Source organism: Notamacropus eugenii, chromosome 1 (assembly GCF_028372415.1).
Source record: "Notamacropus eugenii isolate mMacEug1 chromosome 1, mMacEug1.pri_v2, whole genome shotgun sequence".
Classification (NCBI taxonomy): Eukaryota; Metazoa; Chordata; class Mammalia; order Diprotodontia; family Macropodidae; genus Notamacropus; species Notamacropus eugenii.
In genome coordinates, this window is record NC_092872.1 from 737,606,445 (window position 1) to 737,626,433 (window position 19,989).

The 19,989-nt window shown below is 47.9% G+C and overlaps 1 protein-coding gene across 21 annotated transcripts in view; it reads left to right on the forward strand.

The window, feature by feature from the left end:
- Positions 1–19,989, forward strand: part of DYSF (dysferlin) — a 253,717-nt gene that overhangs the window by 116,290 nt on the left and 117,438 nt on the right. For all 21 annotated transcript variants that reach the window (XM_072651404.1, XM_072598690.1, XM_072655480.1 and 18 more), the window contains 6 exons: positions 2,234–2,349; positions 4,053–4,166; positions 6,280–6,457; positions 8,496–8,620; positions 10,207–10,313; positions 15,816–16,014. In XM_072651404.1, the coding sequence (XP_072507505.1) occupies positions 2,234–2,349; positions 4,053–4,166; positions 6,280–6,457; positions 8,496–8,620; positions 10,207–10,313; positions 15,816–16,014 (839 nt within the window). The remainder of the gene's footprint in view (positions 1–2,233; positions 2,350–4,052; positions 4,167–6,279; positions 6,458–8,495; positions 8,621–10,206; positions 10,314–15,815; positions 16,015–19,989) is intronic.

Here is a 19,989-nt window from a genome sequence, read left to right on the forward strand (position 1 = left end):
GCAGTGAGAACTGTGTCTCTGGAGCCCAGAGGATAATCCTCAAATCGTTTGTGATCTGTTAAAGTGATCCCATTCTCCTTCTCCCTTGGTGAATTTGATTTCCTGAGATTTGGGGTCCAGATGAATGTTAAACGAGTTTCTTATCCAACTGTCATGGGCAGAGATGGGGCAGCCACTGAGCAAAGAGAGGGCAGGAGAAGACGGGGAAGATTTATAAATTTGTAGCCAAGTGGCTGATACCCTTGGGGAATGGAGATCTGATCATATTTATATTATTTGTAATAAATATATATTTATATTATATATAAATATATTACATAAGCCAGGCTCTCTCTACCTGCCTCCACAATGTTCTGACCAGTCACGGTATACTGAATTCCTTCCTGAGTTCATGGGCCTCCCTCTCCTAATGCCCCAACTCTCCCATTAGATCCATCTTTCACTCAGCAGTTAGCCGTGACCAACAGTGTTGAACTAGCCTCTTGGGATGGCCATTTCCAGAGCCCCAAGTGTTATTTCTTTCTGGAAGACCAGGAGCGATCTATCCCAGGCCTTATCCCAGGTACTGCCATAAGAAGCCAATGGAATCCAACTGTTGCCTGGTCAGAGAAAAACTCTAACTCAAACACAATGTCCCATCCTACTCCAGGTGCTCTCCCATCTCTTTCCATGCCTGTTAGATGGGGGAAAAGTACTCACCCTTAAATAGACTCCAAGTCTGAGAGAGTAGAGGATTGTCTCTGTATTTAGGGGGCTTTTGGTTTTTGAGGGGCAGCTGTGATTCCTGTCCTCAAGATGAAATTAATCTCCACTCAGCAACAGGTCCTTTGCCCTGTCCATGTTAACCTAGGAAAAGTGACCTTTGCCTTCCTGTTCTGTCTACTGAAAGAATATCATGGCTCTTGGTGGCTAGAAGCTGGGATTCCCATTACTGTAGCCTCCACTACCATCTTCCTTCTCCTCCTCAATAACAATAATAACAAATAATAATAATTAATAATAATAATAATAATAAAACATCTATTGTTTGCATCCTAAGGTCCCACTTTCAACTTTCTCCAGAAATCTTTCTGGCCTATGATTAGGTTTCCTTTAGACCTTACTTGAGAAGTTATTGGTTTAATCTTATCTACGCTAGGATGTCCCAATTACTATCCTTTTCTACCTTTGGGATAGAGGATGTAGATTATGGGAAATGAATAACACTTCCCCTTATGACTGCCCTCTCAGGAAAGGAACAGTCCAGTCTATCTGAGCTTCTTGAATATTGTAGCTAGGGAGGAGCCAAGATGGTGGAGCCAAAGCAGGGACTTGCTTGAGCTCTCCCCCAAATCCCTCCAAATACCTGTAAAAATGACTAGATAAATTCTAGAGCTATACAACATTGTAGCTAAAAATGAATTAGCTAAAAAGTAACGTGAATTTTAGTTGGAAAATTTAGACATTAATACCAGTGAGAGCGTAGAAGAATATCTGTTCCTAACCTTCGCTTCACCTTTAAACCTTGCTCCAAATTTATTTCTAAACTGAATACCTACTGGACAGTATCCAGTAAACATAGACGATGATGAGAGTAAGGAACTTTGTTTTTTGCTCCTTTGCTCTTTCCCTCAAGGGGCATGAACCTGAGGGTTAGGGACCACCCTCCTTTCTCCTGTGAACCTTTTCCCTAGGTGGAGGGAGCAGTCTTTATTTGGGCTGCTGTCCATTTAACCCCACGCCTTGGTCTTCTGGGCATGGGCCCAGTCTAAAATCTGAAATTAGCATCATTTGCTTTGATAATTGCTCCAGCTTGTCACCTAGGTCTTGGATAGCTACAGTTCAGGATGGAAAGGTTTGCATGGGGTGTATGTGGCGGGGATGGCTTTGGTGAAGTGAAACATGAGGGGTCTTGGTGTCACCACCAAGGCAGAGTTCAATGAAGACTATTTGAAATTTAACCTGGGAATGGGAGAAAATAATAAGAGCTGTTAATGGAAACTCAGGGATAAAGATGGGGAGGTCAACGTCAAGGATGGGGACTTGGGAACGAGGGATTGGCAGCTAAGAGTCAGGGATGGGAATTAAGAGCCAGGGATGTGGAGTAAGGACTGGGGAGGGAAGTGCATGTGGATAAGTGTTCCTGACCACAAGGCTCCCCAAACTGGATAACAGTGGGAGCCTGGCAAAATTCAGGTTGTGTACCACTTACCCCCCTCCTCCCCCGTAACTGATTGTTTCCTGCTTTTCCTAGTTGATGATGGCCTGGGTTTCCTCCCCACTTTCGGACCCTGCTATGTGAACCTTTATGGCAGTCCCAGGGAATTCACTGGCTTTCCTGACCCCTATGAGGAACTCAACCTAGGCAAGGTGAGGCTGAGGCGGCTGCCAGCTGGGGGGTATGGGATCAAGTATGAAGAAGTGGTGCTGGTGGGGTGATCTGTCAGTGCTATTCAGTGGGGGAGACGTGAATTAGTTCACTAGGATATATCTGTTGACTCCTGGCTATGATGCATCTCTGCTGCCAATTGATCAATAAATATTGATTAAGCACCTACTGTGTGCCTAGCACTGTGCCAAGCACTAAAGATACAAAAAGAAGCGAAAGATGGCTTCTTCTGGGTCCATAGCCACAGGGACAGATTCCATTCCCCCACCTTCAGTGGTTCCCTGTCTTGTGCCTCACCAGTTAAACCATCACCAGCAATGTCCTTTCATGGTGGCCATTCTGAATATCCCAAATCTTGTTCTCTCCTGGAATAGGCAGTAACCAGACACAGGTTTAATCAAAGAATCAGTCAATCAATACTATGTGCTAAGCACTGTGTTGTTATCCCATTGGGATGACTATGTATGGACTTACTTCTTGACCCCTCAGGTCTGAATCTCTGTCTGATCCCAGGATCCAGTCCTTTTTTGACCCAGGTCTGGCTTTGCTGGACTGCCTGAGGAATCTGACTTACCTTTCTAGTTCTTGTGTTGCTTCTTCTTCTGACTTGAGCCATAGGTGTCCCTGCCCACCTCCCACTCCTCCCCAGCCCCTGAAGACACAGGTCCTCTCTGTCTAAATGTCCAGTTTCCTGCTCTGGTTCAGACATAAAGACCTCAGACCCCAATTTCTCAGAGGCTCTGAGGTGAATGTCCACCCCATAATGTTTATACTGGCTAGTTTCTTTCTACCCTCTCCTTTCCTTTCCACATGGATGCAGCTCACCTGTATGTTCTGACTCCTTCTCACATTTTATCTTTGGTTTAGCTGGGTTTTAGCTGCTTAGACTAATAACCTCTCACCTATGCCCCCCCAACATACAATGCCTGTCTGTCAAAATGTAGAAAAGTGGATGGTCAAGAAGACCAGAGATAGTAGGTGGTTTCCTCCTTTGACCCCAAATAGTCATGTTTGAAGACTGAAGACTAAACTCAGCTAATGCCCAAATCAGGGTAAAAGCAAAATTGCTAGGCAGAATGTTTAAGTGAAGGTTTCTGTCTTTATCAAAATGATGAACGCATGAGAGGATATTTGTCATGGGTCTGGGTCTCCTAGGAAGATGCAAGGCTTGAGAAATGCAAAGTATGTTTCTCAAATCTTTGGCTAAAGGTTGTGACCTAGGTAGGAGCCCTTGCTTCTATTAGAAAAAGGGAGATCATAGGGTCACAAACAGAAAAGGACCTGATCCCCCTCATTTTTGCAGAAGAGGAAACTGAGGCAGGTCTAGAGAGATTATGTAACTTACTCAGGGTTATTCATGTACACACAACATGGATTTGCTAATTGTTCATTATGGATGTTAATCAGATTTGGTTGTTAGCTGGAACACAACACAACACAACTATCATGGGGAAAGAATTACAGATGGGAGTAGCTGAGGGATGTACTGTCCTTCTGTATCCTATTCTTTCTCACTTAATGGGCTCTCATGGCCCCCTGTTCCTCTCCTTTGCCTTTAATTCCTATCATTTTCTACATCAAATGTGCTCTATTGAACAATTAAAAGCAAGTCCTCACATCCATAGTGTACTTGTCTCTCCTTTCTAAATAGTGTGGACAAATTACCAGGTTTCTTCTTCGCCAGGGTGAAGGCGTGTCCTATCGTGGCCGAGTGCTGGTGTCCCTGGAGACGAAGCTGGTGGAACACACAGAGCAGCGGGTGGATGACATCCATGCAGATGACATTCTCCGGGTAGAGGTATCAGTAATGGGACTGAAAAAGGGATCCCACTGGGGCCAAGGCTGCTGCTAACTTTCTGCAATGGTCAGAAGACTAGAGTCTGAAGCCCTGAGTTCAAATTCTGGCATGGGTACTTAGTACTTGGGTGACTTTGGGCAAGTGTCTTCATCTCTCCAGGCCTGTTGCCCTCATCTGTCCAAGGAGGAGATTTAGAGCATGTGGGGACCTTTCCAGCTCTGGGGCTCTGATTCTGTCATCCCCAATTGGAATTAAAATATCTGCCCTGCATGTCTCTTGGGGCTGTTTGTGATGGTCGAAGGAGATAATTAAAGATCTTGAGAAATGGAAAGTGATATAAAAATATGAGGTGTGATTGTTATGTTCACAGAATAGCAATATTATAATTCTTTTTTTAGAGGGAAAGGGGAAACATCTATTTCATTGACATAGGAACTCCCAACATAGAAATTCCTTTCACCCATCCATGTGAGTCAGCACCTGTCTGGAATTTAGGTTTAGAGGATTGCCTGGGGCTCTCAAAAGTGAAGTGACTGGTCCAAAGTCACACAGTGTGCATCAGACATGGATCTTGAACCCAGGTCTTCATGATTCTAATGCTAATTTCGTATTCACTTTGCTTTGACACTTTCTTCTCCTCCTTCTCCTTCTTCTCCTTCTTCATCATCATCTAACACCTGTAATTGAATTTGTACAGAGAACTCTCAGTGTGGGAATTTATTCTCCCAATGGAGAGCTGGCACGGGAGGGGGGTGCTAAGAGGCAAAGAATCTTCCCCAGGATCCCATAGCTAGTATATGCCAGAGGCAGGGCTTGAACCCAGTCCCATCTTCTTGGCTTCAAGTCTAGTCTACACCACACTATAGTTATTGTAATATTATAATGGCCAGTAGGTATTTGCTGAGCAGCTTCTGTGTGCCCAGGACCTGTGTTCCAACCTCTCCACTGACTCTGCTTTTCCATGGTCCTACTGTGCATGACAATGTCCACTGGGTCCTTTAAGGTTTATGCCCAAAGAACACAAGTTCTAACAGGTCTCACCAAGGTAGAAAGGCTTTTAGTATGGGTTCAACAATGTATTATATGTCTGATGATCCAGGATCAGCCTCTATCGCCATGCTGGCTGTAGGGGAATTATTTTTCATTCATGGAAATTCATGAGGATTGTCTGATAATGAGATTTCAACCTTCGTTTCTAGGGTACTGCATCCTCAAAGTATTGATGCATAGATGAGATACAAAGATGAATCAGATAAATCCCCTGCCCTCTAGCTAGAGAGATTCAATTCAATTTAACCAACACTTAGTAAGTACCTGCTAAATGTTAGGTGCTATACTAGGCACTGGGAATTCAAAGACAAAAATGAATCCTCTCCTGCCCTTGGAGGTTTCCATTCTCCATGGATACTTATGTGAATATATCAGTTATTGATGATTCTGTACAAGTGGGATCTCCCTTAACTGGTTCACTGCTGGGCCTCTATGCCTCGAGAGTTGGCTCATGGTCTCAGGAATTGGTGTGGCCAAAAGAATTAGCCTGATGACCCTCTAGTGATAAGATTTTTTGAATTTAGCTAGCTAGTCCTCTGACAATCAACACAGAATTTCAAATGCAATGAGGAAGACCTGGGCTCAAATCCTGACACCTGTGTGACCCAAGACAAATCCCCTCACCTCTTAGGGCCCCCAGGCACCTTTCTTAAGACTCCATATGTCAGAAAAGAGAGAGACCTATATTGGGGAAAGACGTTCTCAAGACCAGTGAATTACAGGCCCTATCCCTACTCTTTCATAGTCATAGAGATACTGGACTTGAGGGGCCCTAAGGTCCTTTCCAGCTCTGAGGAAGACTCTGCTTTCAATGTTGAGAGAGAGGAGAAAGAATCCAAGTCAGAGAATCTGGGTTTGAATTTCACCACTTGTCTGTGGTCAAGTCATGATCTCTCAGGACCTCAGTTTCCCCCTCACTCAAATACTGGAGCTGGACTGGATGTCCTCTGAGGTCCCTTCCCTTTACAGAGGAGGAAACCCAAGGGTGCTAGGTGATTGGCATGGGATCACACAGGTAGCGAGCATTCCTATCCCGACCTCCATCTCTCTCTCCTACTCTCAGAAGTACCTCAGAAGGCGGAAGTACTCCCTGTTTGCCACCTTCTACTCAGCCACCATGCTTCAGGATGTTGATGACGCCATACAGTTTGAAGTCAGCATTGGTAATTATGGGAACAAGTTTGACACGACCTGCCTCCCGCTGGCCTCTACCACTCAATATAGCAGAGCTGTCTTTGACGGTAAGACCTGGGGCAGAGAGTCCCTTCATGGTAGCAACATGGTGGGACCGAGACCCCAAGACTGGGGCAGGGAGTCCTAGAGTGGTGGAAGAGAGGGTGTCCCCCTGACATGTGGGGGGGGGCAAGGGGACCATCTGGGGTTTCCTTTGTTAACTCAGTCTGTTGCTAAGCAGGTTCTAGGCTCTGTCCTCTCTTCTGCAGGAAGCTTCATGAGATAGTAAAGTCCTGTAGGACAAGGACTGGTTTTTGCCTCTTTTTGTCTCCCCAGTGCCTGGCACACAGTAGGCGCTTAATGAATATTTATTGAATTGAGTTCAACTTCAAGTGTCTAAATTTGGCACAGCTGACCTGCAATGGTTAGGGCTTTGGAGAACAAGATGCGGTGGGAGCAGGAGGGACAAGAGAGCCACGGGGCAAACCCAAAGCACCTAGATCTAAAGGGGCTTGGTTTTTTGTTATTTTGGTCTTTCCCTCTCCTGCTCCCTCCTTCTTTTCCTTTCCCACTCTCCCTCTTTCTCTTTCTCCTTCCTCCTCTTGGGCAGCTAGGTGGTGCAGTGGATAGAGCACCAGTGCAGGAGTCAGGAGGACCTGAGTTCAAATCTCACCTCAGATACTTGACACTCACCAGCTGTGTGACCTTGGGAAAGTCACTGAACCCCAATTGCTTCATCCTGGGTCATCTCCAGTCATCCTGATAAATATCTGGTCACTAGATTCAGATGGCTCTGGAGGAGAAGTGAGGCTGATGATCTGCACAGCCCTCCTTCACTCAAAACCAAGTGAAGTGAAAGTCATGTCTCTGATGGCATGGTTTTCTTCGGCAACAGAGGACGAACACACTCCTTCCTCCTCCCCACTCTCCCTCCTTCTCTCCTTCCCCCTCTCCTGTCTCTCTGTCCTTCCTTTCCCTCCCTCTTCTCTCTCCTCATTCCCCACTTCCCTCTTCCCTCTCATAGTCTTAGAAAGTCGCCCAGGACACTGAAGGATTCAGTGACTGACCAGAGTCACTGTCAGAGGGAGGACCTGAACCCTGATCTCCTTGACCCCAAGGCCTCTGACCTGCAGTGCATGCTAGTGAATGTTTAACAACCATTCTCTGAAAATACAGGGCAGCCTTTTAAATTGAAGCTACATCATTAACATTTTCAGCATCGCTTTCTTAAGTCTGGACAATCAGCCAAGGGATAAATCAGGCCCTGATTGGTAGCATTTGTCAGTATATGTCCATGCCTGTACTGAACATTTAGTCACTGGCTCTCAGGAGTGCCTCAGGACACCCTTGCCCCCACCCCCAAAGTGTTCTGTGGACATTAGCTGTTACTACTGCAGCTGTCATGACAAGCATCACCACTTCATTTGCAGCCTGCTCACCCAGTATTTCTTCTCTCCATCCTTACCCTGCCCCATTTCTAAGGGGATCCCATTGTCCTCTGCCCCTCCTGGTGATGGGCCCCAGACATCTTGCCAGCTGAAGTCAAGTGTCTTTCCCAGACGGCCCTCTTCCCATCCCTCACTCCCTTCCCTGTTCCTCCCTGACCAGGGCGAGCAGGAGCCTGCAGCTGGGGACAAGGGCACAGCTGGGCAGGCATTCTTAGAGTGCTCTCCACCAGCTGGCCATTGTTGACTCAGGCACTTGGCCCAAACCACCAGGGAGGTTGCTCTAGGCCACATCTGTGGCATCCGTCAAGGCTGGCAAAGGGATGCATTGCACTCGTGGTGCTCCCTTGTTGCCAAGGCTAACATTTTTTGGTATGCCAGTTCTTTTGATGGGCTAAGAAACCCTCATATGGGCAGCAGCCTCCAGTTAAGTGAGTACCCTTTGGGTGTCCAGCAGAAGAATAGCCCTTGGTGGAGGAGCTTCCTCTGGTCACTGATGAGCAAAGGGGCATCCTGGAGATGGGAAATATCCACAAGGGCACTGCTCTCATGCCCCAGAACTTGGTTGTGTGGGGCTGACCTTCCCTGGGAATGGCCTTGCCCCTCTTTCTTCCTCTCCCCATACTCAGTCCAAACTCCTTCCTTCCTCTCTCCTTTCCAGGATGTCACTATTACTATTTGCCTTGGGGCAACGTGAAGCCCGTGGTGGTGCTGTCCTCATACTGGGAGGACATCAGCCACCGGACAGACACACAGAACCAGCTGCTGAGCATCGCGGACCAACTGGTAAGTCCAAGACGCCCCAGTCTCCCTGAGCCCTGTCTTTCCTCCAGTGCAGGCAAAAGACCCTGAGAATGAAGAAGAAAAGGGAACATGCTAGGGACCTTCACATACCAGGCAGCCAGATTTCTCCATGGACGGAGCACCTACACCACTTCCCAAAGTTGTGAGGCTAAAATGAGATGATACTTTTACAAACCCTAAAGTACTATAGAAATGCTAGTGATTCTTGTTATTATTATTATTTAAGAATCTCTTAGGGGAGAGAAGGATTAGCCTGCTTCTGCTTGTCCTCTGAAGAAGCGTATTTAAGCTCGAGGTATTAACCTCATTGGCCCTCACTTTCCTAACCCATAAAATGAGGGGGTTAGATTAGCAGCACCCTAGCAGTGGATGGGATCACCATGGGGAGGAATGTGACGAGGAAGGAGAGGAGGGCTGATGACGCTGTGGACAATGCCCACATTTATAGGAGAGAAGAAAGGAAAAGTGGTCACAAAGAGGGAGGAGAATCAGGGAAGCTAATGAAAGATCACTTTAAGAAGAGGAGCCTGGAGAACCTTGAGGTGTTAGAATAATTAGGAACTAGGGTGGGATCAAACTGTGAAGAGCCTTGAATGCCTGGCAGGGGAGTTGGAACTTAATTCTAAAATGAGCAACAGGGAATCACGGAAATTTCTTAACTGGGGCTGGGGAGAGGGAGACACAATGAACTCAGTTGTACTTTAACCAAGGAGTCTGCTTTCTTTTCTTTTAAAAATATTTTATTATCTTTTGTTCTTACGTTATGAATATTTCCCCTTGCCCTTTCTCAGAGAGCTGTAAGGATGAGCAACATGAAAACAAATGAGTTTGGTTAAGTCAACCAGCCAGTCCCCCATCATGCATAACCATGGCCTCCTACCTTGGCTAAGAAGGGAGGGCACTGTCTTCTCTCTTCTTGGGGATCAAATGTGGTCATGCTGGTTTGGAAGCCATGTTGGTGGTGGTCTATTCAGTTTACATCACTGTGGTCCTCACTGATCTGGTTTGCTTGGCTTTGTTGACTACTCAGCATCCATTCATTGAAGTCTTCTCATTGTTTCCCCATATCCATCCTATTCACCCTTTCTTGCCACAAAGCAATATTCCATTGCATCCAGGTGCCCCATTGTATTTAGTTCTCCAGTCAACGGGCATCTATTTGGCTCTAGCTCTTTGCTACCACAAAAAGTAGTAGCCAAGTATTAACGTATTGGTGTAGATGGGACCTTTCTTTGGATTTTGACTTTCTTGGCGTATATGAGCTGTTTTGTTTTAATAAGTTATACTGTATAAATCAGTTAGTCAATAAGCTTTTATTAAGCATATTAATATATTCCAGGTACTGTGTTCAGTGCTGAGCATACAGAACAAAGTAAAAGCATGGTCCCTGCCCTTAAGGATCTCACAATCTAATGGAAAACCACATGCAAAAATTGTGCACGTACAAAAGACAAATAGGGTTGTGCCTGGGAGTGTATGTGGCAGAGGAGGGGGCTGTCAGTCCTTCCCCCGCAACCCCCATGGTAACTGGATCTCTCTCTCTGCCCTTCTCTGGGTGGGCCCTTTAGGAAGCTGGCCTGAATCAGGTCCATGTAGCCCTCAAGGCTCAGTTTTCTGCAGAAGACCTTGATGGCCTGGTAGCCCAGGTGATCGACAACCTCATCTCTGACTGCAGGTATTTATTACTTTTCTCACCTCTCTCCTTCTCCCTCCCCAACCCACCCCCACCATCTTTGATGCTCAGTCTGTCCTAAGCAGGACTGATGGGGGTGCTAGGCTGGCCAGAGCACGCCTGGCTGCCCACCACCTTCAGAGGTTTTTGAGCCAAGGCACGAAGTTGAAAAGGTGATATTTAGAGCAGGTCATAAATCTCCAGGCGGCTGCTGCTGGTCTGAGCCTGTCCTGGAGCCCACCTGAATGGGCAACATTGTGTTTCAGACTCAGGATCCCTGATGGGATCTCCAGGAGAAGCTTGTAGCAGCCCCTTGTTCCCCAAGTTCTCCAGGCCCCGCTGGCAGTGGTGCCGAGGCTGATCTCCACATCCCCTCCCAAGATAACTTGGAGGAGAGTGACAGATAGTGGCTTTGTTTAGCTTCTTAATGCTAAGGCTGCTTGTTAGTTTGAGGGAAAAGGAGATAGGGAGTGCAGTGTCAGAGAAATCATATCAGATTCGGGGTCAAGAATCTGGGCTCTGAATTGATAGGGAAGATAGTAGTATAGGACAGGATCAAATGGGGTGACACTTATAAAGTACTTAGCAAGTGCGTGGCACATAGTAGGTGCTCTTCAAATGCTTATTGCCTTCCCTCTTTCCCTCTGAGTCTGTGAAATGAAGGCTGGAACAGAAGTGCAGGATGTACCGGAACTGAAGGCCTGCCTCCTGTGCCTTAGGAGACTGTTCTAGAGAGTCCTGTGAGCCTCAGGGAGGCCAATTTGAACACAGGTCTTTCTGACCCCAAGTCCAGGGCACTATCCACTGGGCAGTGCTGGGTATTTGCTTATGTAAAGTTGTACATTTGTGTTGATGGTCTCACGGAGGAGCACTCCATTGTGTGTGTGGTGTCTCTAATAGTTTCCCCCACCCCTGAGGATGCAGAATAGGATGGAGGGAAGAGACCCCAGCACTGAGCAATCCATGAAAACAGATGGTCTTGCAAATGCTGCAGACCCTGTTATTCTCATTCATTCATTCATCCGTTTATTCAGTGAAGATTTATGGAGCAAACTGCTGTGTTTGGAGAGCCCTGAGCTAGCAGTAGGTGGGGCGGGGGAAGCCAGGGCATCCCAGGTTATCTGATGCACATGCGGTGAGTGGTCCAGCCTCGGAAGGCAAGACACACACACACACACACACACACACACACACACACACACACACAGAGTCACCAATTCCTTCAACAAACACCTATTAAGTGCTCATTATGTCGAGATTCAAGGACAAATAGTCCTCAAGAAGCTGGTATTCTGTGGGGGGCAAATATTCCCTTTCTCCCTTTTGGAAATGCCTTAGCGATGCTGCCCTCGCTCCTCAGCAGATAAAATCACAGCTCGCTGAGGAGGGATTCTAGCTTTGTCTCTGTGCCCCCAGTGCCTATTAATTAATCACAATCAATCACATGAGTATTTAGGAGGTGCTATTATGGTGCTAGGCTTTGTGCAAAGCACTGGAGTTACAAAGATAAAAAACTGAATAGTCCCTGCCATCAGGAAACTGACACTCCATCCAGGAGATTGTCTGCCCAAGATATATATGAAACGATTCTAAGTGTGTTCATCCTTTGTGGCCGAAGAAGACCATGCCATCAGAGAAATAATGACATGACTTGCACTTGACTTTGTTTTGAGTGAGGGAGGGCTGTGCAGGTCACCAGCCTCACTTCTCCTCCAGAGTCATCTGAATCCAGTGACCAGATATTCATCAAGATGACTGGAGATGACCTAGGATGAGGCAATTGGGGTTCAGTGACTTTCCCAAGGTCACACAGCTAGTGAGTGTCAAGTGTCTGAGGTGAGACTTGAACTCAGGTCCTCCTGATTCCTGCACTGGTGCTCTATCCACTGGCTTGTTGATGGACTGATGGATATGAGCAGGAGCTGGGCTTCTGGAAGGCTGAGGTGCTTCCTCCCTCCTTTCCCTCATGGAGGTTAAATTTCGACAACCTGATTGAGAGAGTGTTGGACTGTCAGCCAGCAAGCATTTATTAAACACCTACTATGTGCTAAGCTCTGAGAAAACAAATACGATACAGAAGAAAGAGAGCCCCTGCCAGCAGGGAACTGACATTCTACTAGGGAAGCAGCTGAAAATGGGGAGTGGGTGTGATGAAAGAGTCCAGAGGAGTGCAGCCTGCTGGGAAATGAATGAGGAGTTTGGACACCTGGGTTCTCTGCTCTGTCTAACTGGGCCTTTGTGTTCTGGAAGAAGAGGCTTGGACCCCAGTGGGTTTGGGGTTGCCAAGGAGCCTCAGAAGTCAGTGAGTCCAACGACGCTTAAGTGGCTTGCCCAGAGTCACACAGCCAGTAAGTTGAGGCAGGATTCGAACCCATGTCTAGCACCCTATGTGTTACATCATACTACCCACTCTCAGTTCTGAGAGGTTAAGACTTGGTCTCTGACTCTGTCTCAGCTCAGCCACATTTTCACTGAGCTGAAGTAGCTGACCGTTTCCCTTCTCTGAGGCCTTGGTTTCCCCCTTGGTAAAATAGTGCCTTCTCTCTGTGATATGACATTTTGGGGGTTTGGATGGGGTTGTCTTTAAGGCTCTTTCATCCTCTCTGTTTTCCACAAGAGTTCCCATGTCTCCCACTTCCTCAATAATGATTCCTGGTTACATTTCTGTCTGATGCCAGTTGAGTGTCCCTGGGCAGATGACTCAGCCTCTCTGAGCCTCAGACAGTCTTCTCAGACTGTAGCCTGAATTTGAGAGAGAAGCTGTGACATGTTGAGGTTTGAAACCTCTACCTGTCTCTTCCACATCTCCCACCACCTGTCTGCTCCTGAGGAATTCCTTGGGGGGAAGAAAGAAGGACAGACAGAAATGAGGACTTCCCACAGAACTTAGGGGAGAAATTCTGTCTAAAAACGTGATGATAGTGTCTCCCTATCACACCAAAAGCTCTCTGATGGCAGGGCCTGGGTCTCTCATCAGACCAGGCCCCTAGGAGGGGCTTTCAACCCCCTACTAGATTAGGGTCTCCCCAAAGCCAGGGGCTGGGTCTCCCTGCTCACATCCTCCATGTGTTGGCTCACTCTGACCCCACAGGAGGCAGAGACCTCAGAGGCTTGGTCTCAGAATTCTTTGTGGGACTGTGTTGAGATGTTTTCCCCTCCTACGGATGATCCCTGTCCCTGTTTCCAAAGCCAGACAGAACATTTGCGGGGCATCCATTACCTTTGGCAGCCTCAGCTCCTCTTTTTGCCATAACCCCCCTCTCCGCCCCCATCTTCCTGGGTAGATAACTGAGTGGTGACTGTCCTGGCCTTGCCCCACCTCCCCTGGCACCCGCCTCTCCTTGGAGTTTTCCTGTTGATCAGGAGGGGCCCAGGTCTCTCCTTAGACTGGGGGGATGCCAGGCATTTGCTCAGAGAGCCTTGGCTGGGCTCATGGCCTCCCTGAAAACCTCCCCTCTGTGGCCGGTCTCCCAGCCTCCCCCAGCTGCTGTCCCTTAGCCGGAGACATAAATCACCATCACAGGCTTCTCCTTCCAAGTGGCTGCCTGGGCTTCCCTGCGGCGGCCCCAGGCAGGGCCCACTCCCAAACTGGCAGGCCAGGGCTACCTGGCCGGAGGTTCCTGTTTGCTCCTTCTGGGAAGGACCTGCACCCGCCGAGCTGGAGCAGCGGAGAGGACCCCCGCCCTCCAGCCCACTCTGACCCTCCCCAGTAAGCGCCAGCTTCCTCTTGGCCAGGCTGTGCTGTGCTACGTGACCCGAACCAGGCCCTGGGGCTTAGGTTTCCCCGAGATGGAGCTGGCTCTCGGTTCCCCCTCCCTGTCCACCCCCCTCCAAAATTCAATTAAAAAAAATAACAGGAAAAATGTCGTGAGGCTGAAGGCTGCCAAGGCAGCGTATCTGGCGGGCGGGCGGGCGCTGGTGCCGCTCAGGAGGTAATTGCTTCTGCTTAGCTTGGGGAGATTGGCAGAGAAATAAATCAGTGTGGAGCCGGGAGCGGGAGCCCAGACAAGGCTGCTGCCCCTGCCTCTGCCTCTGCCTCTGCCCGTGCCTCTGCCTCTGCCTCTGCCCCTACCCCTGCCCCTGCCCCTGCCCCTGCCCCTGCCCCTGCCTCTGCCCCTGCCTCTGCCACAGGAGAGGAAGGGCGGCACCAGACAGGAATGGCTGGGCTGAGCCCCTTCCACACCAACGCCCCCTGGCTTACAGGAGAGGTTGGGTGAATTCTCTAGTCTGCAAGGACCCCTTCATCTAGAAGGGAGCCCCCTGGGCAAAGACCCTGAATCAGAGGACTTGGGGGCAAGCCTGGGCCTCAGGCTTGGGGTGCTTATGTTCCCTTCCCAGAGAACCTTTATTCTAATGGGGTACAAACACTCCCCTGCCCCCTCCCTTCAGGGAGCCCCTGGTCTGTTTGGGGAGAGTTATCAACACTCCATTCAAGTCTCCTCCCTAATACACCTTGTGAGGTTTTTATTTCTGGCTCTAGGTCTCCTTCTCCCTGACCTGGGGGTTGCTCAGGGCCAGAGGGATAACTGGAGGGGTGTGCTGAGCAGTAAGGGGTCGGTACACATCTGTCCTTACTCGTTAACCTTCTCAGTCTGTCCATCGTGACCTGTCAGGGTCCCCAAAATTTCATTATCAAGCTAAACCTGGAGCTTATTCATTTAAACAGCGGGTGCCTGGCTATAGTGTGCCCAGCCCTTTGCTCACCTATGTTGAAGGTTCAAATCTGGCCTTGGACACTTACCAGCTGTGTGACCCTGGGCAAATCAATAGACCCCTTTTTGCCTCAATTTTCTCAACTGTAAAATGGGGATAATAATAGCACCTTCCTCCAGGGGTTACTATGTAGCTCAAATGACATAGTATTTGTAAAGCATAAGAGTGCTTAGCACAAAATAGGCACTCAATCAGTAAAGCATCCACTATGTACTGAGCACTGTGCTTACATGCTGGGGATACAAATACATAAATTCTAGCTATAAATATTATTCTCATTTTACAGATGAGGTTGAAGGGACTTGCTCAGGGTCGTACCACCAGTGAGTGACCAAATGTTCCTGATTCCAAGTTCAGTGACCCGTCCACTAAAGGCCTCATGGTGGGGCATGATGGAAAGGCAGCTGGACTTGGAGGCAAGAAAGAGATGGCAGGTTCAGGCCCCAGCTCTGCTGCCCACTGTCATGTAACTGAGAGTCTCCCTTCAGGGCCCTGAGACTCTATTTCCTTACCTGTAAATGGGAGGAATGAGATGTATGACCTACCTACCACTGTGCTTTTATGAAGAAAGCACTTTGTAAACTTTATAAAAAAGTGAATCTTTACGGATGCTTTTTAAAGACCTTACTGTCATTTTTCAGTTGTCCCCTGAGCCAAGTGAATGGATCCATCTGTCCCGTCTCACCATATCTGCCTCATTCTGCCCCAGAAGCCTCTTAGCTGAGAGGAGGGAGGAGGCATTTTTATTTCTGGTATCACATGTGCACCTGTTGTGTCTCCTTCCACGGGCAGTCAGCCTCTGGTGGATGTCAGGGAGAAGCCTTCAGCTACACACCTGGACCATTACCTGTACCGACTTCGAACCAGCAACTTGACCCAGATCATGCACGCCGCCTTAGAGCTAAAGCATGCCAGCGCCCGTGAGGATCTGATGGCGGCCCTGGAGCAGGCGGAGGACTGGCTTCAGCGGCTCCGGGCCCTGGCAGATGAGGTAGTCCTGGGGAGGGTTGGGAGCCCAGAGGCGGCCGGTGGATGTTAGGACTGGAGGCAACTTCTTGGGGATTAGGGCTGAATCTGCTTTTTCCTCTTCAATGAGGGTAGGGATCCAGGGCCTAGATTTCTTTAGAAGCCCCTTTTATCCCTAACTCTTCTTCTCTGTAGTATCTTGGGCAAAACCCTCCTTTTAGGTCTTCGGTTTCCTCATCCCTAAAGTGATATCCGTCTCATGGGGCTGCTGGGAAGATGAAATGAGATTCTATCTGTTAAGTTCTCCACCACCCTTAAACGCTGTGATGTGAATGCTAGCTGGTAGCCACTTACCAGAATTTGCTCTGCAGGGTTAAAGCCTTTCTATGCTCACCTTTCCCCACAATGTCACTGGGATACCCACAGGAACACCTGTCCTTCCATCCCACTTTGTGACACTGTCCCTCAAAGGAGTTAGATGGTCATGAGGGAATATGTTGCCCCAGGAAAGAGCTATTTCTTCTGTTTTTGTATGTCTAAGTGCCTCATTCATCCTAGTAGGGGCTGGGTAGATGCTTGCTTCTTGATTGATTTATGGATTGATTGAAGAGAATGGTCACAGGGTCAAGAAATCCCAGATTGCTAAAATATTATCTGATTAGAAGATCAAGCTTCCTAGGTAGAAATGAAGTTACTGTGCCAGGATTTAAATAGAGCCAGAGCATCCCGTGTTAGTCCTGGTGTGACAGGACCACAGACCGAGACTTGCAAGGGAATTTAGAAGGCATTTAGTCCAAGTCTTATTCATTTTATGAGGGAGGAAACTGAGGCCCAGAGCTTGAAGGTCTCCCTTGAGGTGTAGTAGCCAGAATTGCTCTTCCTATCCCCAAAGGCAGACAGAATGTGGGGAGGAGGCCAATCCTCCTCTAGGGAGACAGGAACCCCCCTTTGAAGGTGGGTTGGAGACCCCCTCAGGGAGGTCAGGGGGCTGGGAGGTGGTGGGAGAGGTTGTTGATTTATTACAGTCTGTGCTGAGGTAGAGATTTGGAAGATGAAGGGAAGGGGGAAGGCTGGGGAGAAGAATTTCCGGAGGAGTTAGGTCTCCCAAAGACTGGGGAGGGTTGGAAGTAGAGAGAATTCCAACGCAGAAGGAAGGCATCCAGAAACATTCATCCTCTAAAGCTAACTTTGGACTCCTTCCCTGTGAAAAGGAGCTTATGCCTGTAGCTTGTTAGCTCAGTGGTTAGATCCTGGTCCTAATGAGGCCAGGGTTATGGCTTTGGTCTCTGTCTGGGCCATGTAGTTATACAGAAAACTGTTCTTTGACCCCAAACTGATACCCTCTTCCCCCCACCTAGCTCCATGGCCTTGGGCAAGACCTTAAAAACCCTTGTTTGCCTGAGTTTCCTCAAGTGTAAAACGGGGATCATAATCGTACCTACCTCAGGGTTTTGTTTTGCTTTTTGGGATAGTATTTGCTTTTTAAAAAATGCTTAGCACAGTGCTTGACACATAGTAGGCGCTATATATAAATGCATATTCCCTTTCTACCACAAGTAGATTCCCTCATCTTGGCCATAACTCTTCCCTTCATCCTGGTCACAGACTTACCCTTTAATCTCTGCTAGAGCATGAATTTAATGTGGGGTACAGATTGAACCTCAAACCCAGACCAATAAGCATTTATTGAGTGCCATCTGTGTGCTAGGGGTTGTAATGGGCACTGGGGATACAGAGACAAAACCCAGAGTTCCTGCATTTAAGAAGGTTATGTTCTGCTGGGGCAAGGCTAAGTACATACAAAATAATTTTTCCTTTGTGATTTCTGTGTATTTCATGGGTGTAGGCATGGGAAATCTCATGTCAGAACCTTTTCCTGGTACCAATCAGTACCTTCTTGGCAATTTATATTCCTGGACTGTAGTAGGTCAGTGACCTGCCCAGGACGATGCCATCAGGATCTGTCAGAGGCAGGGTTTGAACCCAGGTCTTCCCTGGCTCCAAGACCAGCTTGCTGGCCATTCCAGAGTTGTCAAGCTCAAGCCTGTGGGCCACAGGTTGACCTGAAAACCTCAAAGTAATATTATCTATGTTGTATTTTTATTTAAACATTCCCCAATTACATTTTAAACTGGTTCAGGCTGTGAGTCTGACACCTTTGCAATGTAACACACCAGTCTCTCTCCTGCAAAATTATGCAGAGAAATAATTTCATGGGCAGCACTAATAGTAGAGGGATTCAGAAAGGGGGGTCCACTCCCCTAATCCTATGGGTCCACCTCCCATGGAAAGAGGTGTGTTAGTTATACTGTGAGGGAAGCTAGCGGTTCTTTGAGGGAGGGCATCCCAGGAATGGGAACAGCCTGGCACAGAGGTGGGAGATGGGATATCATATATGGGGAGTGGCAAGAAGGCCAGTCAGTCAGGAATACAGAGCTGTCATGGATAGAGCTCTGGGCCTGGAGTCAGAAAGACTTGAGTTCAAATCTTGCCTCAGATACTTACTAGCTTTGTGACCCTGGGCAAGTCACTTCACCCTGTTGGTCTCAGTTTCCTCCTCTGTGAAATGGGAAATCATCATAGTACCCACCTCCAGGGCTGTTGTGAAATCCAATAAGATGGTGGATGTAAAATGCTTTGCAAACCTTCAAGGGCTATGTGAAAGTTAGTTATTATCAATGAAGATGTACTGAGTTCCTCCCATGTGCCCAGACCTGTGCTGCACACTGTGAGGGAGACCAGAGGAGGATAAATTGGGAAGGGTCCTCACTGACATCTCCAACAGGCCTGACAAGTGTTTGCCTGTAACAAGGTCTGTATCGAGGGAGACCCACTGCCTCCCAAGGCATCTCAGATTGCTAGCTTCTCTTGGGATCAAGTCTAAATGAAAGGGGGTGGCCCAGAAAGGTGTACTGGACTCGCTGGCCTGAAAGGAAGAGGAATCCCCAAAGATTCCCATTAGGTTGTTATCTAGAGTCATCTGGGCTTCTCTCTAGTTCAATGTGATCACAGGTCCATATCTGATTCAAAGAATGAAGGGTTGGACCTCCATGATCTGTGATTCCATCAGCTTGAAAGCTCCTTTCACTGATACCGTGATACCTGGAAGGTCATTCTGGAGTTTCTGGGGCCAGAGATTTCATGAGCTTGTAGCCATCCCTGGAAGGGCACTCACCACGCCTCGTCCTCAGATGCTGCCATAAGGACATGTCACACTTGAAGGAGATCTCAAGGGCTCCTTACAGGAACAAAAAGGACCCTCCATGTTCCTTCCTCCCACCCCACCCTGGGGCATCTAGGTTTTGCTTGGAAAAACTCATTCCCCATTAGAGGGGAATTCCTTTTTTGTCCTTTCACTTTGAGCATAGATCTAAGTGTTGGGAAATTGGTTTTTTCCTCATTGGGATAAGGATAGTGACTTGTGATTTTGATGGTATAAGAAACTCCTGGGTGAGGGAATGCCTTCCACCAATGCAAGTGGGCACCCTTCACAGCTGAATACTCTTAGAGCCAAGAGCACTGAGGTATTAAATGATATTACCCAGGGTCATAAAGTTAGCATGTGTCAAAGTGGGGACTCAAACCCAGGTCTTCCTGACCTTGAGGCTGGCTCTCTCTGGAGTCAGGAAGACCAGAGTTCCGATATGGTCTCAGATACTTCCTAGATGTGTAACTTGGAGCCAAGCACTTAAATCTCTCTTTGCCTCAGTTTCCTCATCTGTAAAATGGGGATAATAACAGCATCTACCTCCCAGGATTCCTGTAAGGAATAAATGAGATAATATTTACAGAGTACTTAACCTAGCAGCTGGTACATAGTAGGCGCTATTTTATATAAATGTTAGCTTTCATTATCATCACCCATTTCTCCAATCTTGCTTCCTCATCACTTCCAACCCACTGCTTCTAATTCTACCCTCTGGGGCCAAGTGGGATAAATGGAATTCCTTCAGATTCTTGAACGTGGTTCCCATGCCCCTCCTAACCCAAGACTCAGTCC